The sequence below is a fragment of the Micropterus salmoides genome, unplaced genomic scaffold (assembly GCF_014851395.1).
Source record: "Micropterus salmoides isolate LMB-PRFRI ecotype aquatic unplaced genomic scaffold, ASM1485139v1 Ms_hic_scaffold_23, whole genome shotgun sequence".
NCBI lineage: Eukaryota > Metazoa > Chordata > Actinopteri > Centrarchiformes > Centrarchidae > Micropterus > Micropterus salmoides.
In genome coordinates, this window is record NW_024041484.1 from 12,593,501 (window position 1) to 12,618,213 (window position 24,713).

Below are 24,713 nucleotides of genomic sequence, written 5' to 3' on the forward strand. Positions count from 1 at the left end.
GTGACCGCAAGTGTAAAATAAGATTTTGGCTCTTATAAGTGCATTTGTTTAAAACTTTTACATCTTTGCAAATCGTCAAATGCTATCTTTAAGGCGCAAAAGCTAAATATAGCTTCTGCAAAATGTGAAAATAACTGATTTCACCTGAGGTTATTGGGGACGTATGGCGTCGTTGCTGTGGTAACCACAACACGCCATTCAACCACCAGAGAGAAATCTGTGATTGGTGTTTTTTTGCTAACGTTAGCTGTGTTTAAACTTTTCAGGGCGTATGTTTTTAAAGTTTTACAGGACAAAGGGACGAAAATCTTGAGGGCGTGTGCGAAGATTCAACATATTCAAAAGTAAGACGTTTATATAAATGTTTTAGGGTTTTTTGTTTAACTTTAGCAGACAAACAACGACACAAACATTTATTAGCTGTTGTGTTAACTCACTGTAGCTAGTTAAAGGGCGTAATGTTTTTAATGGTATGAACACAGATTTCAACCGTATGCATCCATCTGGTGTACTTTTACATAAACAAACGCGTTTTGGTGCAATAAAGAAGCTCAAAAGGGTCTGTATCAGAGTTTTACATGTGCGACAGTGGTATATCAGAACAGTCGTCCAAACAGCGTTATTTTGTAAGAATGGCATTGTTAAAGATGATAAACTGTTTCATTTGAGCTGATGCGTACTTTGGGTCAACAGGCTTTTAAACTATCTCATATAATAAATATAATGGAAGTCGCAAGAACGACAGTTTTATTTTATTAAGATGATTATAAAAAACTTCCAACCCTGTGCTTCCAACTCGAACCTTTCTAAATAAAAGCATAATTTTCACATGTTAAACTGATTCCACTACTGTGTAGTCTATACTTTATCATCGTCATCATATTTATATGTTTAAATATATTCTGTAGTGGTGAAAAAAGACAACTATCCATATTAAAACTGTACTTGTACTTTGCTGTACTAGTGCGCCTTTGCTTGTATTTCGACATGTCTACACATACCTGTCTACCTATCATTAGATTAGATTTATGTGTTTTGCTTTAGTGAGTCTATCTGAGGAGCAGCAGGGTAGCAGGCCTCCCAGCAGAGGAGAAGTGGAGGTAGAAGAACAAGAGGTGTACAAGGGAATGGAAGAAGTCACCCCTCTAGTGGCCCTTGCACCTGATGCTTCTCTCCCACTAGAAGAGCAGCCCTCTGCCAATGCTGATGTCTCTGCTAGTCCTGCTTTCCAGTGCCTAGATGAGGTAAGGCTCATGAATGTTGTTAAATTATATTTCTTTTGAATGGCATTCTGGAGATTTCATAGGAAAGACAAACATCACAGTTGGTAGCTGCAGTGACAGTATTTACTCTTAATTACTTTAAACACACAAGAAAAAATGAATGCTTTAAAAAGATTATACAGGGTAATAGGGATCTAATGTGTGCAAGTATATTTAAAGAAAAATCCCTCACCATTTTGTTTTCCAGCTAAATTGATGTTTAGAATAGATATAGATTGTGGTACTGAGGGTGGATTTATGTTCCTTGCAATGTTTACCTTAAAATGTAAAATGTTTAAACAAAAGTGAATACTTAGAACTTGACATCATCATGTGGATGAGGACAGTATTTTTTTATTAACTTGATCGTCACATACAGTAAACAGACATTAAAGTCACAGGTCCAAAGTTTGATCATTTATCCTCTGTGAAATTCAAATAAACTCTTTTATTGAGTTGCTTATTGTGTCAACACCTCATTAACCCATTTATTATGGGCATGCAGCACCTCGAACCTTCTGTTTTTACAGGCGTCAAGTAGCCCTGTATTCTAGACGGCGGATTTATACTAATGGATACTCATGCTAAACCTGTATACCTTTTTGTATACAGTCATTGAAAACTAAATCCTATACAGAATATTCTTTTAAAGATGAGCAGGCATCCATATTATTTAAAACTTCCAAACACTGCAATGTACACAGCCATGTAGTTAGAACTTTATTAATTTTTTGATATAAAAAGTGCATATCTTTTGGCATGACAGTTGAATATTAATGATAGAAAAGATCAATATTGTACACACACAAAGCTCCAAATACACACATAATTACTATGAATGGTCACAAGAATGCACCGTCCTTATCATTTCTCAAATATCAACAATCATTAAACCTTGACCTATGTTTTATATAAAAGCTATCATTCCTCACAAATTAAAATAAATACTGTACACGTCCTCAAAGTGAAACATTTCTTTCCCCATCCTTCTCATTCACAGTGTGTATAGAATGGATTAAATGATGCAATACAGTTATCTAACATTAGGTAGCAGTATTGTACAAGTGGTGAGTCAGGGAGGAATTTTATTTTACATGTGAAAACTGGTGTATGGAATCAAGAGACGTGCTGTGATTCAGTGCACCCAGAGATAAGGGTGGAAAAACAATTGGACTATTTTCTTCTTGCAGCAGTGCCCTGCTCCATGGCTGCTGTCAAGAAGAATTTACTAAAGCATCAATAATGTAGAATGTACTCAGGAATGATTCAATAGAAATGTATCTCAGACTGTTTATTTATACTGGGGTGTTTTATATTGTATAGGATGATGATACATTAGCAGAGTGTCCCAGTGTAATTAGATAAACCGCACAGAAGCTATTACTTGTGCACTCCTGCCCAAAGCGTGGTGTATATTGCTTCCTGTAGTTTTTCATTTTAAACAGTTTGACTCTGACCCCAGGATGAAGTCTTTCGCGATGCATTTCAGGCCTACTCAAAACTGTATCATTAGCTCTCATATACCTCACTTGAATGGCTGCTGTTAATTATTAATCCATTTAGAGCAGGGGAAATGATAGCTCATTAGTTTTTACTACTACTGTGTGCTGTGCGGTGTGTCCGCTGGGTTTATAGCAGGAGGCAGCAGGACAGAAATTGGAGAAATGTCAGAGAAACAGTGAAAAATCTCCTATGGTAACCCTCCGTTTAATATTATGGCCCCTATAGGAGGCTGGCCTTTACATTGCATTTACGTTTTTTTTATCGGTCCATCATCATTCATAGTCCATTGTCTTTTATTATCATAATTTTAATCCAACAATTTGAAGGCCACACTCACCACAGTGGAAAAAAAGTAATAGCACAGTTAATTTTTTTCACAATTACTTTTGTTATTAATCCATTCAAACTGTCTATAGGGTTTATGGTCTTTTTCGGTGTACACGTATGCATGTGTAAATGTGTGCAAACGCATGACTATGTGTAAGAGTTTCTGAGTCTACTTGTTCTTCCATTTTCTGTCTTTGTTTGTTCCACCTGACTATCCTAGTAAATCTTTACCTGTCCTCTTAGGGAGCATAGTTCTTGGGCCGTATCATCATCTTGACAGTTTTGAAGGCCTGCCTGTAGTTGGTAGGGTAGTACTCTGTCGACATGTTGTGCCATGTTCCCCAGAAGATCCCGTTCCTGACCCCCTTGTACCTCTTGTGATAGTACTTCCCATTGAGGTTGGCGGACATGCAGGCATCGAACCACCAGCCGGAGCTGTAGTAGGTGCCGCAGTTTCCGGAGGGGTACATGTCATTGTCGCGGTCAGGTGTGGAGAAAAACTTCTGGTCATGGTTGAAGTGCTTATTGAAACTGATGGCGTTCCCAGCGGTCCCACTACAATGAAAAAATTGATATGTAGTTCTCCTTTATGTATATTTGATCACACATGCATGCTCTTACAGAATCTAATATTGTACCTGTATCCACTGATAGACAGCCGGTAGCGTAGGAATTCATTGGCCACATAGAACTGGTCGTACTTTGCATACTCCCGAACACCCTCAAAGTCCTCCAACTCAATACGCAGGATCATGTCTTTGGCTTTTGTCATCAAGTGAATATGGTCATTGCCCAGCCAGAACTCCCCTCTACAGCAGAGGAAAAGGCCAGAGAAATGTGGTGATAGAACTAAGCAAAATGAGAGCTAGATTACAAACAATCTCATGTGCTTGTACACTTGATTAGAAAGTGGATACAGTTATTCAAACAGAATTGACTAATCCCCACAGGGGAGTAGAGGAAAGGAGGAGATGCAAGAGGAGAGTTGTGTGACAGTAAAAGAAGGATGAGTGGAGACATTATCCTTTCAGTGGGAGGGTTTACTAGATCTGTAGGCATGGTTATCAAGAGGTAACCATGGTTATTTCCCATATAAACCTCTTTCCTACATGAGCAGAGACGAGAATAGAGAAAATGTGCTGACATTTGAATCCAGTTAGAGGCTATAGTAGAGGCTCTGCATTAAAACAAAATATAGTCAGTGTGAAACGGCCACTTCCCTTAATTTCACTGAGAACTGTTTCCCATCGTTTTTGTTTTAAATCAGTCATAGTGCATCATTAGTTCCTCCTTAACACTGAGTGACTTGGCACTCTCAAGTTGGGAGAAAGGGTAAAACTATTTAGGACAAATGACTCTATTGGTGCACAGATGGGTGTGCATGGATATATATATATAAATTGTACTTGTCATTAGTAACAGAGGAATCTTGAATTAATGCTTTGTTTACTGTTGAGTGTACTTTTTTAGCTTAGATAGGTATCAGTCTAACTCACCCCTATGGTTACCTGAGCATATGGTAGGAGTATAGGTATGGGGTGGCAGCACTACAGTCAGCATGCAAAAAAGTCTACAATATAACCTCTTATATTAAAAGATACATATGTCATCTGAACTCCACTCCCTCTAAATATGTGGTATTTGAGCCTCTTGTCCTGCATACAAATAGCGAGAAATCCCTCAAACACCTCCACCATTTTACAAACAAATTATTCTGTGTGAACTTATTTATTAAATAATAAGACCTCAATATATCAGTTGGATATAACTGGTTTTCTATGGAAGTCTATAATCGACGAATTTACAGGCTTTGGTTTCCAGTAGGTGTTTTACCCCATCCTATGATGTCTTTTGAGAAGAACCTTGGAATGATAACCTAGCCCATTACCTGATGTTCCCAAAGCCTTTCTTATACTCGGCCCAGGTGCGGTTAAAACTGACAGACCCATCGAGTCGTTGCTGTATCACGGTCCATCCACCTCCAAACGACTCCATGTCACAGAAGACCTCAAATGTCCCGTTTCGAGGATCAGGGGTCACACGATACACGCCGTTCTTCCTCACCTCTAGCACATTGTAGTCTGAACAGTCCCGAGGGGCTAAGATGACTGATGGGAGACAGAGAGAAAGGGTGGGGAAGAGAGGAGAGTTTTTAAGGGGATGTGACTGGATGATATTCAATAATGTGTTCACTTTGCTCTGGCATTTTTCTTTCTCCAACCAAGAGACAGTAATAGAAACGGCCCCTGAGGTTAAGGATAGGAAAAGAAAATGCGATAAGTTAGCAGGAAATCCAGCTTTAACCATTAAGGAAGGTCTCATTCCTGCTTTAAAGTCTATGCAAAGGCAAAACAGTTCAGCATGTTCTTTAGCCAACCTCTTACCAGACTATTTCCCAGTCTCTTTTATGGATCAAACTAAAGTTCAGCAAGTCATCAAGCAAAAAACAGAAAACTATCTTTCAGTAAGCATTTGAGAACACTGTAGCCTATCCTCTGCTTCTCAACATGATGTCACCTTTCTGGAAATCACACTGAGCATCAGGACTCCCACATGAAAGAAAGTAAGTGCAAGGACAAAGGCCACTGCAAGGGATAAAAGTCAGTGACCTTCCCCTGTGCTGCACCACAGGCCCATTTCATACAGCTGCACTACTTTCTAAGATCTCTTCCCCACATTTCTTCTTATACCTGCCGACTTATTTCTCTAACTCTTGCTCCTGTCCCCTGTGTCGCGCTGCAGGCCACTGACCCCACCCAGAGCCAAGGTCCAAAGGCCCCTGTCAGTTAGCATTTGGGAATTGAAAGGAACAGACTTGTCAAAACGTGGGAAAGTGTAAAACTGGATTAGAGTGGCGTACCCCCTCCTTGCACGTTCGGCAACTGGGGCCTAAATCATCCTGACATTGGGCAGGCAGCATGTGTACCTCTCCTGGGTTTGGTTGGCACACTGCATTGCTGATACAGTTTTGTCATACTGCTAAATCTGTTTAGTGGGTTGGTGGATTATAATGGAGTGAGGGTAGGGGGAACCCTACTTATTACAGAGGGCCAGACGTCAGGTTTCTTCAAGTACGGGGGGGAGGTCTAGAACTAATAGTGTTTTGTGAGTGGAGAAACGTGCAGTCATGGAACTTCATGGTACCCTTGGGTTTTCTTCTCTCATGATTAAATGAGAAGGTATTTGTAACTAATACATGGTGTGCAAAATAAAAATATGGTTGTCTTTTGATTGCTTAGACTATGTAGCCATCTACTGTACTTTTCTGTCAAAATACTTTGGGTGCAAAATGGCTGCAGATGGTGGATTACTCCACAAAGCAGTCTGGGAGTCGGGTGTGAGGTTAAAAATGTTAGTGTCACATTAACAGCTCTCTCTGCTCGTGGCATTCAAAGTATTCTCCTGTAAGTCCTGTAAATTCTTTCAGTGTCTCCTTCGCTTTAAGTGAACACATTTCCCTCTCCCTATTTGTCCCCATCTGTCTGACCCTGCCATCAGTATCCCTAGACAGACAAGAGCTATCCCATCTAACTGGCACTGTGCCTGACCTAAATAACTCTACTATCAGCTTCTTACTTATGTTCAAATGACTGTTGGCTGATTGGCTGTCTGACTGTTGAGGTGGCTGTTGAGGCAAATGAATAGTTAATTGGTTGGCTGATTGTTTTGCATGCTTTCTTGCTTGCTTACTAACTTCCATAATTCGATGGTGGTAGCCTACTCTCTTTAAGGCTGATAACAGACATGATTTTATAGACAGTCTGTCAGACTGTTTTAATACCACTGACTGCACACAGAGAAATGATTGGCATAAAATACATCGTGGGAGCATGCCTTGTGAGAACAAGTAGTAAACTACGATTATCACCTTTGATGCAAGGAAATTTGTATCCTATGTGATAGTATAATCTTTCCCCACAAAAATGACTTGGATAGAATACTACTGTCTGTTTTGATAAAAAGACACTCATCAAAAAGGCAACACCCTTCCTTTAAGAGGTTGTGTGTCACCACATTGCAGACAAGCAGTTCCTGACAATGTGGCGGACTGGGCATTCATTCTCTTTGTTTATAATTGAGTTAATGTAGCTGAACGGTAACATGAATTCACCTCAAGGCCCTAATACATCTTGCAGGAGTGAAAGTGAAGATTAGTGCTTGCAGCAGGGATGGCAGTTGGCAAATAGGGTGAAATAAATGCTCACAGAACTGTGAGCAGTGAGTGATAAAAGCATCTTGAAAAGCATAGTATTTATCCTGCTTGCTATTCTACATTGGCCTAAAATGTCTGTGTAATCTATGCCAATGTTTTATTAGCTGCATGCTCTTCATCATATGGATAAAAGTATGAAAAAGTTTTAAAAAGTGAGTGTCTTTATATGCCTTTTCTGAACCTACTGAATGTAAATGTTGTTTGAGCTGTGCAGTGTAGCCTAATGAGCTGTACAAGTGTGGCTGGTTTTTAAATCTTTGCGCGCGTGTGAGTGGTTTTTAACATTTTCTGGCCAATGATCCATCACCACAGCTTCATCACCATTAAAATATACTGTACATCTGTCTCAGATGACATCTCCTAAATATGTTGACTTAATATAATCTTTAGATGATGCGGTCACCTGCTTGTGTCTCATGCATTAAATTTTGTTTCGTGCAAATCTGTGTTTAACTATTATTTAAAGATTTATCTGCATTTTGGCAGCTGAAGTGTTTATTCAGGAGTCAGGGGAACCAGTTAGCCATGAATTGCTTCACTAAGCACTTTTCACATTTTCATAAACAAGAGGAAAACATTTTTCACTGACTATCCTTAATTTAGGATCCAACATTAGTAGTTTTATGGTTAAGAGACTTCATAGTGGGAATAAAATGGGACTGGTCATGAGTATGCCATGGATAGAATGAGGAAAACCTCTCAAAGCCTCTCTAAAACATTTAAAATGTTTAATTTAGTTAATCATGTATTTTTCAGTAAGAAGAATCACTTAAGTAAACCAGCAATTACAACATTGTGTATACTCTGTTCTGTTGTGAAACTGCGGAAGTGTTATCATGACATGACTTTAGTTTTTCCATGGTGACAGCTGTCTCTTGTCTACTTCCTCTGGATTCACTTCAGACACCATCATGCACAAATTCCTAACTTGCGGCAGAATAATTTGCTGGTTCTTGAGTTTAACATGACAGATTGATGGATAAACACTAGTGTTACTGACCCTGTGTGCCATCCATGACTAATGTTGGGAAATCCGCCCACATTACTTCTTGTGTTGTTGTCAAGAGATAATGAGAGCTAGTTGTTTTATGCAGGAATGAGCACACAAGAGCATGACCTCCAGGGGAAGAGAGAGGTAGGGGGAGAGGCAAGGGTAAGGCACCCGGAAAGGGGATTAAAGCGAGGGAGATAGGGAACATTATGGCAAGAGAAGAAGTGAAAAAGAGTGGAGATGTGAAGGGAAATGGAGAGATGAAGAACATATGGACTGATGATACATGTATAAGGGAGAGAGGAAACCATTTGAAGGAGAATTTGAAAGAGAAAGAGGCAAGTTTAGGAGAGAAGAAAACTCGGAGGAAGAGAAAAGGCTGGGGTTTCCCTTCACACCACCATGGTCCCAGCTAATCTACTTAGAAATAAGCTCACATCTGTTTTCCACATAAAAGCCTCAATATAGTGTCACATTCACATTCACTCATGCAATATCAGGACATTATTCAGTTTCAGTTTCTGAAAAGTGGCCTGCATTTCAACTGTGCTCTCATCCAAATAAGCTTTTAAATGTAAAGTGGAATGTTTGTAACGCTTGGCTAGTTTGCAATCCTTACAGATATGTTTTTGCATAGTCTCCATCATGAGGTTCAGCCCCATTAATCGCTGGACTTCCTCTTAACAGGATTGAACCTGACTCTAGAAATTGTTGCCTTTTTAAGCTTTTTTTATGTTCATACTATGAAATAGTTTAAGTGCCAGTTAACTGTCCTTTTCTCCCGCTCGCCTTATTAAGTTTCTCCATATTGAGAGTATTGGAATGTCAGGGCACTTTTTGTTACATAAGAGGTAATTTGAATTCTCACTTTGACCCTAGTTGTCATATTGCTTCACTCATGTACAGTATGACTTCAACCTAAAGCTATTTTTGCTGTTGTAATATTTGCTGCACTTAGCTGACTGAGGCTCTACTGTAGTAGTGTAGTGGACATGGGCATCTATTGTTGTCATGGTACCCTCAGTATAGTATCTTTTTAAAGGTAATGGAAAATTCCTCTTCTGGTGATTATACGAATCGCCCCAAAATATGTAATGTTGTTCATATTGGCAATGGAGAAGGCATGTCGCAACAAACCACTATCTGCAGTTAACAATGTCATTGTCAGCCTGGAAGATTTCACTTCCCATTTACTAGAAAGGCAGCATTGGCTGAAGGTGACCACCCAGAGCAGGGTTGTTTGTAGTGATTACAAGTCGCCATGTCCACTTAGGCATGATTGGATAGATCCCATGCCAGAAAATTCAGCTCACAATAACCCAAACTGCTGGACTTTCCATTTCCTTAACAACATCTGTGGTTAATTTAAGGGAATAGAAAATAATAGAGGAGAAGAGAATTTTGGAAAAAAGGGCTTCTTGATCATGCTCAAAAAGACTGCAAAATAATAAAATACATAAGGGAAGGAGAGAAGAGGAGAGGCATCTTTGCAAAAAGCAAAACTAGAACACAATAGAAAACACAAAGAAAGGAGTTTTTGGTCATTAGAGAATACATATAGAGAAAAGGGTTGGAGCATTCAAAATAACAAAATAGAGAATGCTACCAAATGAATCTTAGTAAAAACAGGCTTACACTGAGGGGCGTTCTGTACTGGACATGCGGTAGTGCAGGTGGAGCTGAGCTTGTTGACCACTCCACTGATGTTCTCCACCCGCCTGTCCACCATAGCCTGCACGTTGTCTATGTTGAGCAGGTTGAGCCCCTCCAGACGACCCTGCATAGCTGAGATCTGGTTCCTGGCGTTGCGCAGGCTGGTTGACATCTTATTCAGCTTCACCTGGGAAGGGCCAGAGCGTGTGCACAGAATACAAAGCAGGTGGATTACTGAAGTCACCAGCCTCCTTCATTGTTTTACCAGCCAATTAGAATTTTAGAATAGAAACGAATTTGCGTGATGGTTGGCTGTCTCCCAAAGTGGCTGTGAGAGTCAACAAACTTACGAGACAGAACAAAAATTGACCGCCATTTGGCTGGTGTCTAACGTTGATTCCCTACCCTGTTTACAGTACCAGGAATTTTCCCTGGTGGATTGGTGCCAGGTAGGACTTTACAGGTCTTTAAACATCTCGCCAGTTTACATTCCAGCATGGTCCAGTTGAATGGGCAAATTTAGGGGGCTTTTTATTCCTTCAGCGTTTATAAAGTACGTTTTAGCAGAGTTTAGATCAGTGTCACTAAAATTTTTACAAGGCTGATAATGATACTGGATTACTGGGAATTTGATGGAAATACAGAAATTGGTGCAGTGCCAATATTCCACTGTTTGTACCAACCTCTAAATTATGTTTGTATGGTATAGAATGTACACTGATGGATTTTAATAGTCTGAGCAATTCCAAAACTATTCCCTAATTTAGATTAGGCAGATGAAGCATGCACTTTTATTGACTTTTATCAGTGAAAAGATATAAAAAGATATATAAAATACTGCATTGTACAATTAGAAGCGTTAAAAATTGTCTCTCTTTTTGGAGAGACTGAACTGTCTCTCTTACCTGCATCTCCTGCATAGTGCTGGGGCTCGGAGCAGAACTTTGCCCCGGTCCAGGAAGATCCACAGTAGCTCCAGGGACCATCCTATCTCCCCTCTCCTCTTGGCTGGACCCACCTTGCACCTCCTGTCCTGTCAGGTCTAGTCTCCCTTCTTCCCCAGCATCCCTCTGAACCTGCGCCTGTCCCTGGTCAGCTTGCTGATGTCCCAAAGGTCCATTGCCCCGTGCCCCACGACACTCCTGGCACCCGCTCTTCAGCTTGTTGACCACCTCTTTCAGGCTCTGCAGCTCCTTCATCGTCTTCTCCAGCAGCCTGAACTGCTTGGGTAGCTGGATAGTGAGGGGAGGCAGGGTGAGCTGGTAAGGGCAGTCATCCCCCTCCTCTGCCCCGGCTCCGGAGCTCCCACACTGGCCTGAGGGTCTCAGTTTTATAGGGCAGGAGGTGGGGGTACCGGATTCAGATCCCAAAGAGTAGGGTCCTCTTGCGTCCCACCTCTGGTGTGAGTTGACGGGGAAGTCTGCTGCCCGGCTGGTGCGCGGCACCAAGGTGGCGGTAAGCAGGAGACTGGCACAAACGCAAAGCACAACTGTCCTCATTTTTCTGTGTGAGATTTGTAAAGGAGAAATGAGTGTGTGTGAAGTGAGAGCGTCTATTGCTGCCTCTGATATGAACTCAAAAAGAGTCTGAATGCATAGAGTAGTGTGTGAGTGTGTGTTCAATATCCTTTTGGTTTAAGAGTGTGTGTTTGTGTGTGTGCATGTGTAAGAGCACAGCCTGCAGGAGGAAAAGCGCGCTGGGGAACTGCCTCTGCCTCAGATAGCTGTGTCATTAATATCAGGGTGAGTGAGGGAGGGAGGGAGAGAGAGAGAGGGAGTTAAAGAGGATGGGAGGGGCAGCACTATTGCGTAATGCAAAACACTATATCAGCAGCACAGAGATGCAGACAGAAATTTTGGGAATGGGGGAGAGAGATAGAAAGAGGTGGAGGAAAGGAGCGAGAGGAGGCAGGTCCTTTGCCTGCAGTCAGTGCATGGTGTTGTCCTGCTCACCCAGGAAACGGCTCCCTGAAGAGCAAAATGACTCACAGTACAAAGAAACTACCCACTCAAGATGTTTCTACATGCTTAGTTGTTTTGTGTTTTTAAATGTTTCTGCCGGTCACTGTCCAGTTCCAAATAAGGCTCAGGTTAGCACAATTAATTAAATAAAATCCATGTTTAGCCAGCAGCAACAATATAGAGGGTTTGTTTCAATTATTAATTTTTTGGTCGTTTACAAGGCTCAGATTGTTGCAAATGAATCATCAGAAACTTCTGACTCAGTTTTTATGCAGTACAGCCGCAGATTGCACACTCAACTACACATTTACGTTAAAATGATTGCTAAATAGTTCTTCAAAAGAAAAATATAGTCTACACCACATTACATGTTTAATGGTTTGCACAAATAATTTCTTGGCACAATACTTTCTTGTGTTGTATCAGGGAAGTTTGGACTGAATTTATACAGCCTCTCTTCATCTCTAGCATGAACAAAATATGGAAATTAAAAACCAATTTCAAACTAACAGCAGCAGGCAACACGTCCCTGAAATAAATGCGAAACAGCCCATTTTTTCTTTTTTGTTTTTTTAACCCAAAATGGCTCTGCTGGTTTTGCTCACCTCACTGGCTGTCAGTGTGGATAGCATTAATTGAAACTGCTGGCTGCTCTTTATTCATTGTGATTCCCTTGCATTTACTGCTGTCTCAGGAAAAGTTTGTAGTGGTTTAATGTAGGGAAATGGGACATTTTTGGAGCACAAATTGTTACAATAAACAAAGTATCAGTAATGTCTTGTTTTTGGGACCCCCTTGAAAATGAGATAATACACCTCAAGGGGTTTATTGAGATATAATACCTTTTATTAATTGTAGACTAAGTACACTTTTTGATGCTGATACCAGTCTATTCTACAGTGCCTTGGTTGGCTTGCTCCATAGAGAGATCAAATGTCAGATAATATTAGGATATTTTCTCTCTGGCAGATGTAGAATGAGAGGTCCTCACCACTCCATTTTGTGGTGGCAGCAGCTGTTGATAGTTGAAGTTACACAATGGGTAACTTAATCTAAAATGTATTAAAACTTGAATTGCTTTGACCTCAACGTTGATGGACTTATGAATGGGTTTACGTAGGTTGTTTATATATTAACAAAGGAAACAGATAATGAAGTCTTTATAAATAAACAATAAACAATACACTTGTTTTTGCCTGTAATGATGATGTGGTAATGTGGTAATTTAGGTGGTTTCTAGATTGTCTTGATTGACATTGCACTCATTCTCTGCCAGAGACATTATTCACACATGAGGCAATTTCATGGAGCATCTTATTGTGAACAATTATTGAGCCACTAAAGCTATTAAAATGTAATGTTTATTCTGCGGAGTAAGCAATTCTTAGCCTCACCCAGTGACATTTGCAGACTGGATGTTACCCTTGGTGGAGTCTTGTTAAAACTTGTAGTAAGTTTATTAAATTGGCACTGATTATTTGTTTGCGGGACATGGCAATTGTTTCAGTATAAATGATGCATAACCACGGGTCATGTAATTTGACTTTGGGGCGTTAGATGTCTCATGCGCATGTCATATTTCTAGAGAAGTGACACAGTTTCAGATAATTGATTTCATCTACAGAGATGGCTCTCAGCCCTGATGGAGCAGCACTCGTGAAAGGAAAATATTACTGCACAAAACTTCCTCTAACAAAGTGATTCAATCTAGCTGTAGGCTCAACAGTCAATATCAGGACATGAAGGTAGAGATAGGCACAGAGAGAGATGGTGGCTCTCTCCATCACACAGTGGAATTCAGTGCTGTGTCTCAGTGGTCATTATTTTTTTCCCTGAGGGTGAAGAGTATTAAAGCCCACTTTTTTGTTGTTGTTACACACTCCAAATACCTTGCTGCACCACACACTCATATTACTGGAAGCTTTATTGCTGCTCTGCAGTACAGATCGCATGCTTGCATCGCCAAGTTGTGCATGTGTGGGTGCGGGAGTAAATGGACAGGCATGTGTGTCCATGTGCCTGCCTAAATATCTTCCAGTCATTGTCTCTATCTCACTTCAAAAATGGTCAGCCACATGTAAGCCTTATGCAGCCACACCATAAAAACCTCCCCATACTCTATACTGCTGAAGATAAGGCACCAGAATTAGAGAGGCTGCCTGAAACAGGCTGCTTCTCTCAGATAAATGCCCAGTGTATGGCCAGGGTGTCTGTCACATCACTGGTATGTCATCTACACTGTTGAAAACCCAACAATGACCATATTTGATGTACCAAATCTGTTTTGAATTGCTATTTAGTTTCAGTACGATGAGATAATTTCACATGTTCCCGTTATTTGCTTTTTTTAAGGAGTCAATATTTGATTACACAACTACGGTTGAAATTAAAGAGATCAGTTAGGACCAGATGACCCACTTACCATTTCAAGATGTAAGAGTCAGAGATTTAATACTTTAAATGCTTTAAACGCAGATTGTGTAATACTAGTCAGGTGTTTTGCTTGTAGTGATGTGACCTTGGGTGACTGCTGATGCAAACTGAGTGAAAAAGATCTGAATAAATCATATTAACGAGAGCCCTAATCTGCATCATTCACAACATTCGTATCTCTGTCCTTTCAGCCCTTGGAACGTGGTCGGGTACTTGCGAGCACATTTGACAATAGCCAGATAAACAATATAATGGAATGAATCTAAAAACATAATCGGCTATCCCTAATGTTTGAAGTCGGGGTGAGTTATCAGTCTCTGTGTGTGTGTGTATATAATCAGAGCGTTTGTGTGTTTTCAATGCAGTTACACAGTCCGACCTAAGATATCCTCAGTTCTGCAGCTCTTTGATACAGACAAGGCTATCCCTCATTACTCCCCGCTCTTCCAACCTGGCTCTGAAGATAAGATGGGGACAACACCTGCCTTCTGTTTCTATCACTGTTACACACAGAACTACCTTGCCACAGAGAGAAATTTATCAACAACTCTTAGTGATAATTTCCCCTTTTTTTTCAATGCTGTTGACCTGATATCTTTTTCTTTGCTGTGTTTTGTTTTGTTTGTACCAAGGTTTCACAGCTGTGTGCCTTTTTTTTATCTTCTTTTTCAAATCATGCAGCTCTAATAATACATGTAATCTCAAGAACTGTAGTTACTTTTTGTTATGTATGGGCTGTTTTTAATGATTTTTCTTCTCCTTTTGAGATTGCAGATAGCTGGAGGTTTGTTTTTATTCCTGATTGTGATAAGGTGTTCTGATACTGTGATATCTGCTGTGATGATAAAGGTTTATTCAGTCGAACTTGGTTTAAATCCTCTTTAGAGACATCAGGGAGTTCGGCTTTGTTGTGGTCTATCAGATGATAAAAACAAAAATGCGGAGAGTCCAGACAGATATAAAAAAGCTTTTTCTTACAACAGTAACTGAAGTTTGAGCATATTACAGCAGAAACAAAGCTTTTATTGTCAAAAGCTCTCACTATTATGAAATTTAAAACTCTTTTTTGGACCCTACGGTGATTTAGTTTTCTTCTTCTTCATCTCCTGACTCCTGGAACTTAATTTCTTTCACAAAACAATATTACAAAACTGCTTGCTGGTCAGAATTGTATATGGTTCCTAGCAATTTCGCCCTATTGAAAATTCTGTCCGGAGAAAATGGCAACAAGAGATTTCCACAGAATGTGATATTCTATTCATATTTTAGCTTTTCATGCAGGCAGCTCTGGATCAGATCAAAGACTTTGAAATAGTGCAACCTAAGCTGGCAAACTGCAGGAACATTTGTAGCCAACTTAGCTGGATAAAGGTTAGGACTGCTGTAATGTCCGGCTGTAGCTAGACTGTTCACATGTGGATAACACAGAGAAAACATGTAAATCCCAGTCACAGAACTTATGCTGAGGATTTTAGAAACGTAGGTGACATACTTAGAGTTACTATTAGACCATAAATAATCATCAAATTGTCAGTTTTTTCCTGCCCATAAGATTGGTAATATTTCTGTTTTCATACTCCTCAGATGTTATCATTGGGCAAAATCGGCGAGACCAAAGTGGCCAAACTGAAATCCAACTACAGGCTACTCCACAATACTCTGAAGAGGTATGTTCTCTTCTTGAAACAAATACAGAATAAATTCATTTGTAACCTTCGTATATGTGTATGTGATATTTTGCCGAGGTGCGTTACGACTGAAAAGATGCTGAGAATAGAGCATGGTTCAGTTCTTGTGACAGACAGAATCAATCCAGCTAATGTGTCCTTGAAAAAGTCTTTAACTCTTTATCAGATCTAGTTGTACTGCTCTTATATACTGTTGAGTAGCATCTGTGACATCAGCACTAGCTTCTGAAAAGACATTTTGAATCCTGCATTGGGGTCACTCAGTGGAGCCAGAAATCCTAATTTGAGCAAAGAAGTGGAAGCAAGGGTGTAGCTGAGGCACAACAGACAGTAATAGGCTGAAACAAAAATAAATCCAAAGCATGCTACTTTTTAACTTTAATCAAATGCTTCCTAGAACACTTATTCTCAAAAACGGCATAATAGAGGAAGTGAAATTAACTTTAGAGACCCCAATTTCTTGCGCAAACGAGAAATCTGTGTGTCATTCATTGTGAAAACAAAATCTGAATATGCACATTAAATTTAATTGGATCAGTACTCAGAAGTCTAGTCTAGAAGATCAGCCGCTACTTTATCTTTACTTGCATATGTTACCACAGTTTTACCTCAGTGAAAAATCTGTTTCACACAAGACTTAAAGCAGTTTAGCTTATTTGTAGTTGATTAAGGTTTATATGATTTATCTTATAGTTATTTGCTTTACATTTCCTGAAAAGGAATGTGGAAACAATATATAAAATTTAGCTAATATTTAGATTTTTAATGGCCAAATTAAAGTAAAGATTAGGCAGTAACTTATACATATGACATAACTTTGAAGTAAAAAAAACTGTCTTAACTGATTTTTGGACTGTTAGAATACATGTAAATGTACCCAGCAGTTAGTAAATAGTATCTGTATAATGCATACTATAACACATACTTAAATAATTTTTTCATCCTACAGTACCCAGGATTCTGAGATCCAACTTTTGGGAGAAGCAAAGAGGCGTCGTGCTGAGTTGAAGAGGCTGCAGGCCGAGATGGAGAGAACAGAGGACCAGAGCACCTCTGAGGAGCCTGTAAGTGAGGTCAATGAACTGAGGCAACAGCTCCTCCAGGCATACAATGAACTGAAAGCTGCTGAGGACAGAGAGTACAAGACACGGCACAGAATGAAATGGTGAGCTGTATATATAAATACACAGGCATTATTGTAGTTACTCATGCTACATCAAATGTCAAATGTGATAAATAAAAATGACACTCGATTCAAGCAAATACATCTTTTACAAACTTCTCTCAAATGTGCCTGCAGCTGTTTTACAAACACACACACACACTGATGCACTTCACACCACTGACGAGAGAGATGAGAGTAAAGACAAAATACAGAAGTGAAAGTGACATAGTAAAGAGAAGATGTGTACAGTAGGAGACGCTTCGCATGAATGGATACACGCACACACGCAGTCACAGTTAAGTAACTAGGGAACCAACTCTGAGGTGAGCTGCATGAAGCAGCAACTTCGCAAGTTTTCATTGACTTTAGAGGGAGATGAAGGTGAAAGAGTATAGGACGCAAACACACACAAATAGTAGTGGTACTGTACTGTGTGTGTGTGTGTGTGTGTGTGTGTATTGCTTGCCTACAGCAAGTTTGACTTTCATTATTGCCATTGCCTTAAATGTCTTTGTTTCTGTAGCCATATTTTCTCAGAGATTTATCATGGGAAAAACCTGATGTAAGCAGTTCATTATACAAATTCCAGGTTTAAGTAGATTTTTATGTTTGCTCTGGATGTAACCTGTTTATTTGTCTGAGCTCTCCCCACTGGTTAGTTTTTTTGACGTCAGGCCTGTAGTCATTTCTGTTCCTTTCCTCTAATCCTTTCCTTTCGCTCCCATGAGTCTCTTTTCTCATAGCAACCAATTTTCCTCTTTTCTGCTGCTGGTTTCTCTTTTCCTTCTCCCGACTCACTCGACACCACTATCAGTGTGTCCAAAGGGTCAAACACACACAGAAATGGAAAATAACACACTCACTCGAGTATCTCCCTCTTTTCTGTCCACCAACTTTTCAAGGGCCAAATGGAGGTTATTGGAACATTGCTAGGCAACATGATAACATACGCCAGTGGTTCCCAAAAATTTTGGCTTACGATCCTTGAAAACAAAGCAATGTGTACTTGTGATCCCTCATTACAGGTTGCATATGTCTTATGGTTGTGGCCAGTTCAACTACAGAGCAATTTTTCCTTATCGGATCAAGTTATTTTTTAGGGGGATGAAAAAATTAAATTAACCAGTGACTCACAAGAAAAAAAAAAAGAAAAACTAGAAAAGGCAAAACGTTCTGAAGACAATCTAAGTGTGCTTGCTTATGGTAAAAAGTCCATGTGCTTAGACTTTAAACAGATAAAAAGTCTTAAAGTCTTAAAATGTTGCTGAAAGCAGTTAAACTGTCAGTCAAAAGTGAGAGGAAGACACTTAAATTGTGAGTTTAAGTGTAGCAATGAAAGAAGTTGAAATACCCATTGAAGTTAGAGTGCCAAGGATAGTTTGAGTGTTTAAAACTGTCAATTAAAGTGTAAAAATGTGGTGTCAGTATGATGTGTAGATGTATAAAGCAGTTGAACTGTCAGGGTAAGCAATAAAATCAATTCACTTCGTAGTTTCTGTGTAGTAATGAAAGTAGCAGGAATTTGCATTGAAGTTGAAGAACCACAGATGCAGTAATTGAAGTGTGAACATTGAAAAAGGTGTCAGTAAGTGAAAGAGCTGAAGAGCGAGACAGCGTGACCTCACTGCATGCTAGATTTCCCCGCATTACATACCAATGTACATTTGACATTGTGAAAAGAGCATGAACTATTAACAAAAAAATAAAACAGTTATGAAAAAGCTAAGCTAATATGATGAAGTAAAAGGGGTGGATTGTAAGAGGAGTTGTTAAGATTAGATTGTAAAAATAATTTTAGGTAGAGGAAATGTGTTGTATACTGGAAAGTCAGAAGGAGAAATAAAAATAATAGCATTGAATACTCCTAATACGTCTTATTTACTCAATAGCCTAATATTCTTTTAAGGAGATTTCCTTTATCTTTCCTACATTACATTTGACCCTGGATTGCCTCAGTAATATAAAACCACTTACAGGATGTAAACTTACCACTGTATTGCAAAGATATGTAGGATGCAGTGATTTTTAGTGCAGGACACACACACTGAGGCAGAAAGTTGTGGGCACAGTGGTAATTGAAATATTAAATGAAAACCACTTACAGAGCATTCTCAGAGGATGCGGTAATAGACAGTATTAGACACTGAGTGTGCATATTATTTGTGACAGCTTTTGGTAGTGAGCTCTCTTGTCCTCCCATTACCTGTGTTTCTCCTTCTACTCTTTTTGCCCTTTCTTTTATCCCGTCCGGCCTAATCTCATCCCCTCGTCCTAACCTTTCTTCTGTTTTTTTCCCTTCTCCTCTCTTGTCCAAATGGCTAGCGGTCTGCATATGACGAGCAGATGCTCACCATGCAAATATACCTTTTAAAATCTTTGCGTCCTTTATCTTTAGCCAAACAGATGCACAGGAATTCAGCACTTTTTCCAGTTCCATATTTTAGCATTCATGCAGTTTTCTCAGTATATCAGTTAATATCCAATATATCAACTTGTCAAGAAGATTAATATCATTTACCTTGTGAAATGTGTAGCTGTACACTACGGTTTTTCACAATGACAGAGCTGACTTGAAATGATTTCATACAAATTTTAATCAACTGCTCAAAAAGCCTCTGCCGCAGGGAGATGAAAAATTCATATAAATTATGTTTTTATATGCACATTTATACTGTGTTGGGTACTTCATTTATGATTCTTTCTGTTTATGTTTGAGGAAGCTTGTATTTATACTGTTTTTTTTTATACATTATGTGTTTCTACAGTGTAGCATAAAGGTTTTTTTATTCACTCACTATTATAGAAAGGTTTCATAGCAACATACGCAAAACATTTGACACCCATGTAAAATCAGCATGAGTTCAACTCAAACTGCACATCAGTGTATTTTTAAAAATGTAAATGTCTGTTCCTCCCATTGCATTCCTCTTTCTGTTGAACCAGGAACTGAAACATGCTGTTAACTTCTCAACACATTCATTTTGTTTTTTCATTCAAATGTTCTCTCCTCGCCTCAACTCACCTTACCTCACCCCTGTGCAGTCTCTGGGAAGAGAAGCAGTATCTGGAGAAAGAGAAAGAGATTCAGCCGAAACCTGCTGTAAGTTCGTCATTGCACCATCCAGGTGTAGTTTCAGAGACGTGGATTATTACTGCAACCACAGTCTTCAGAGGGGATAAATATGAGTTTTACTTTAAGCCTCCATCCAGGCTTAATCCCTCAATACGAAGACTTGCCATTGGCTCTTTAAGGAGCCATTTGAAGCAACATGAAGCTAAAACATTTTATATTGCAATCTCACATTGAGGCAAAAGGATGTCATCTAAATTGAAAAAGTTTTAATCCTTGTTTTGTTTAAGCAGGCGAATTATGTTAGTAATCGCCGGTAATCACCCACAAAGGAAAATGATGTAGCAACAAACGTTTACATTTTTTAGAAACTCAACAAAGGGAGTAAAAACTAAAACATATTATTTATTTATCACACAACCTCACATCACAGCCAAAAATAGGCTGGTCTTTGGACAGATGCTGATGAGAAAACTCGCTTCTTGTATGAATCTCCAACACAAATAATGCAAAGTAATAATGCTCACACTATATTATATTATAAATTATTCTCTGCATATTGTTAAACGGAACACCTTTACGGTAAAAATCCTAACATTCATTTATTTGCATAACATACTAGATCTCCTTGATGCTGTGTGATTCGCACAATTCATCCATCCATCCATTATCTATAACCGCTAATCCCAGCTGACATTGCGAGAGGCCGGGTGCCCCCTAGACACATCGCCAGTTCATCATAGGGCTTACACAAAGAGACAAACAACCATACACACTCACATTCACACCTAAGGGCAATTTAGAGTTGCCAGTTAACGTACCTGCATGTCTTTGGACTGTGAGAGGAAGCCAGAGCACCCGGAGAGAACCCACGCAGTCACAGGGAGAACATGCAAACTCCACACAGAAGGCATGGGACGGCCAAGGTTCGAAACCAAGACCTGTGAGGCCATTGCACAATTCAGTACTTTATAATATGCTATAGGGCATATTAATACTGTATTACTTTTTATTATGTAGTCTATCAGAAGTCTACCAGTAGTAGTAGTAGTACTAAAGTTTGTGCATTTCCAACACTTCGATTGAAAAAAATCTACACAAGTTGAATCATCAGCACTAAAACTTTCACCAACTGTGTTAAAGAAAATCTGATCAGAGGTTCAAGCATATGAACATGCTATAAGGTCAATTGACATGCACTATTTTACATCATCTAACTTCATCAAAATGCTGTTGCCTGCGTTTTGATCTTTGTAGAATTTGTTGAATATATTCAGCAGCTTTAATTACATTTTTGATTTTGGATACTTTTGAGGTTCAATTATGCAACTACAGATTCATTGCTCATTCCAATAACAAAAAATACCAAAATACCAAATGTACTACAGTTCTGCTTTCATGCCTCTGGCTGGTAAATTATTATTATTATTTTAAGACATGATTTATCCTAAAGATACCCATGTGTCCTTGTGTTGAGTTGTATTATTGAATTTCCATCAACAAATTACTTGTAGAACCAGTGACACCTGTGTGTTTACTAATCTGTAGGGAGCCAATATTGAAATAAAACAGGTGCTGCATTTTGACTGATTAGCAGGAATCACCGGAAGGCAGTATTGAGGAAGCATTTGCATTGCCACTATGGATACGCACAGCACTGGAACACATCAGAAGTGTGTGGTCAAGTAATATTAAAATATCAGAAGAACAGAAGAAGGAATAGCTTGTTTGAATAACAGAAGCTGCTGCCTTTACCAGAACAGTTCAGGAAAGTTATTAATTATATTAACTTATTATATGATATAGTGCATATGTAAAAGGGCCTTCTCCCTTTGCAAGTGTGATATTAACTCTAATGAAACACTCAAACGTGTCTGAGGGAGTTTGCATTCTTCTCTCTCTGTCACATACAAACACACATACACACTTGATTCAAACATGATTAATAAGCTGATTGTTTTGCTGTATGTACAGTAGATGGATACTGGAGAAAACCACAAACTGGCTTTAAAGTGCAAGACATTTATCAAGTTGAATTGATAGCAGCTGGTTGAGTTGCAGTTGTCTATGTTTATACTCATGCAAAATTGGCTCCAAAGTAATCCAACATTTTTCAACAATGTTAAGTGTCAAACCTGTCTTTGTTGTGCAGAAATGATCAGGCTAGCACTGAAAATTAGTTTTAAATCTGAAATAACTGTTTGAAATAACTGACGCTGTGTATGACTCTTAAAAAAGAAAAAATCTAAGTGCAAAACAAAGGCTGGAACTGACTCTGAGAGTTGGGATCAAACAATAGTATTTCGCCTGTGCCATGGGCTCAATTAAGTTCTCACCATAGACCTGATATTCTTGGTATGTTATCTAATGTTCATTCTGCTGGTGTGTCCTCCAGGAGCTGGAGAGCAGAACAAAGACCCTGCAGGACAAATATGAGGATCTGAGGAAAGAGGTTGCCCAGAGACAACTGGAAGTCAGGTATTTTATCTAGCTGTTGTTCAGTGAGCACAAATGCAATTTTCTGCCCTGCAGATTGATACGTATGTATAAATCCACTCTGTGGAGCTCTATATGTCTTTTACTGTTTCTTTATATCTTTTCAGGTTTTTTTTAATAAGAAGCAGTGCAGCTGAATCTTTTAAGTGCTGTTAATCAAAATTGTTCAAATAAGTGTACTTTCTTGCATTTACTCCCTGCATAGAAGACTGATGGAAGATGTGGAAACCCATGAAATGCAGCTCTTGAAAGAACAGAAAGAGCTGGAAGACAAGAAGAAGATAATAGAGCACAAAGAGGTCTGTGTGTGAGAGCATGCGTGTGTGTCTCTGGGTGAGTGGGCATAGCTGACAGTACACCAATAAAATAACAAATCATCTGCTTTCTTACACGCTTTCTTACATTTGTGTATGTAACAAGGCTGAGAAAGCCCATCTCATCAGTATACCTGACCAGATTTTAAAGGAGTTCGAAAGGAAACGCTCTAAGACGGAGTAAGTATATTTAACTACTTAATATTTTTTATTAGTGGGAGAACAGGAAAGTAATGTTTCAAACACCAGGACTAAAAATGAAGCAGTTAGGGTGCTGCGGTGTATCAACACTGTGAAGAAAGGACAGCAGAAACATCTTTTTAAAATGAAGTCCCTCACTGATTTGTACAATCCTTTTGTAATCTGTTTCCTTCTCTTCATCTTGATCTCCTATGCACGAAAGACCTGGATTTAATTGGATGAACTCTGAGTTGGAAAGAACCTGCACTATAATTTCTTTGCTCAGTGTAAACTTTTGATCTGACCCAGACATTTGACCTGAAATGAAACAGTAAAAAACAAACAGAATCTCTGCAACACTGAAGCGGAATATCAATTTTTGTAGCACTAGTCAAATTCTTCACAACAATTTAAAGGTGTTGATCCTTCTAATTTAATAAAAAAAATAAGACAAACATGTGCATCAGACATCATTCATTTTTGTATTGAACTGCAGCTGCAGTCAGAAAGCTTCATCGCCAGAGAATGGCACCACTTATCACTTCACTGCAGTCTCTTATGTTTATTTCAAATTAATATTTGGCTTGCAAGTGATGCGGAGAAACTGTCTGGATGAGCCATCTGAGCAATGACTTGTAATTTGAAATTCACAAAGCAGAGTGGTACTGGGGGGGTATCTGAAATATGGATACACATGCTGTTATTTCATAAGATATGCACTCTTCCCGTGCAAGTGAGTAGTAATAAACTGATACTCTTCTCTTGGTCTTAAACATACTGTACGTTGTTCTTTTGTATGGTTTTCATTGTTTCTATCACCCCCCCTAAACACATCAGCGCTGCAATGAAGAAGACGGAAGTACTAAATACAGAGATTTCAGAAATGGAGCGGCAAGTGAAAGAAGTGGAGCAGCGTAACCACTCCCTCAGGTTGAAGAAGAAGGAGTTGAATGAGGAGCTGGAGGGTCTCCAGGCCCAAGTAGAAGCCAGTCAGAGGGAATTCAGACAGCTGCAAAAAAAGCAGGAGGTCAACAGGGAGGAGGAGGCTGAATTCACAGGGAACAGGTACAAGCTGCTGACACTGCTGTATGGCAAGGGAATAGCCAGAAAAAAACGTGATTTAATTTGATAAATATATTAAAATACAAATACAGTATTTGATTAGGATTTTCAGAGATGGAGGAGAGACTTTTGCTGTGTGTTTTCACACATGTCGTGTGTTTTTCATCACCAGAGGCATTCTGGAAATGAAGCTGCAAAACATCATGTGTGAGAGAAAGCACCTGTATGAGAGCCAATCTGTGCAGCTCAGGGAGAAAAATAGGTACATGTCAAACTGAACTCCATCTGACATGTAAATGAGTCTCCACATATCAATACACAATACACCTCAATAATTACACACTGTATATAAGGGGTTTTGCACTTGCACCTGTACACCTAAAATATACAGTACA

At 39.2% G+C, this 24,713-nt stretch overlaps 2 protein-coding genes across 2 annotated transcripts in view; one reads left to right on the forward strand and one right to left on the reverse strand.

The window, feature by feature from the left end:
- The first annotated feature begins 210 nt into the window (after nt 1-210).
- Nucleotides 211-24,713, forward strand: part of ccdc146 (coiled-coil domain containing 146) — a 47,973-nt gene continuing 23,470 nt past the window's right edge. The window contains exons 1-10 of the mRNA XM_038738975.1: nt 211-344; nt 1,045-1,244; nt 15,928-16,010; nt 16,981-17,196; nt 20,239-20,296; nt 22,662-22,744; nt 22,968-23,061; nt 23,183-23,256; nt 24,094-24,321; nt 24,491-24,580. Coding sequence (XP_038594903.1) covers nt 344; nt 1,045-1,244; nt 15,928-16,010; nt 16,981-17,196; nt 20,239-20,296; nt 22,662-22,744; nt 22,968-23,061; nt 23,183-23,256; nt 24,094-24,321; nt 24,491-24,580 — 1,127 coding nt within the window. The 5' untranslated portion in view covers nt 211-343. The remainder of the gene's footprint in view (nt 345-1,044; nt 1,245-15,927; nt 16,011-16,980; nt 17,197-20,238; nt 20,297-22,661; nt 22,745-22,967; nt 23,062-23,182; nt 23,257-24,093; nt 24,322-24,490; nt 24,581-24,713) is intronic.
- On the reverse strand, nt 1,597-11,448 carry fgl2a (fibrinogen-like 2a). The gene is made up of 5 exons (XM_038738978.1): nt 10,855-11,448; nt 9,932-10,136; nt 4,981-5,200; nt 3,731-3,901; nt 1,597-3,647 (listed from the first exon to the last, which is right to left on the reverse strand). Exons 1-5 carry the CDS (start codon nt 11,446-11,448, stop codon nt 3,332-3,334), a joined length of 1,506 nt encoding a protein of 501 aa, XP_038594906.1. The 3' UTR covers nt 1,597-3,331.

Excerpts from the sequence above, each read along its gene's own strand:
- fgl2a (XM_038738978.1), bottom strand. The coding sequence starts at position 11,448 with ATGAGGACAGTTGTGCTTTGCGTTTGTGCCAGTCTCCTGCTTACCGCC. Across the intron at positions 10,137-10,854 it reads GCACTATGCAGGAGATGCAG|GTGAAGCTGAATAAGATGTC; the intron begins GTAAGAGAGACA and ends GGCCCTTCCCAG. Across the intron at positions 5,201-9,931 it reads AGTACAGAACGCCCCTCAGT|TCATCTTAGCCCCTCGGGAC; the intron begins GTAAGCCTGTTT and ends GTCTCCCATCAG.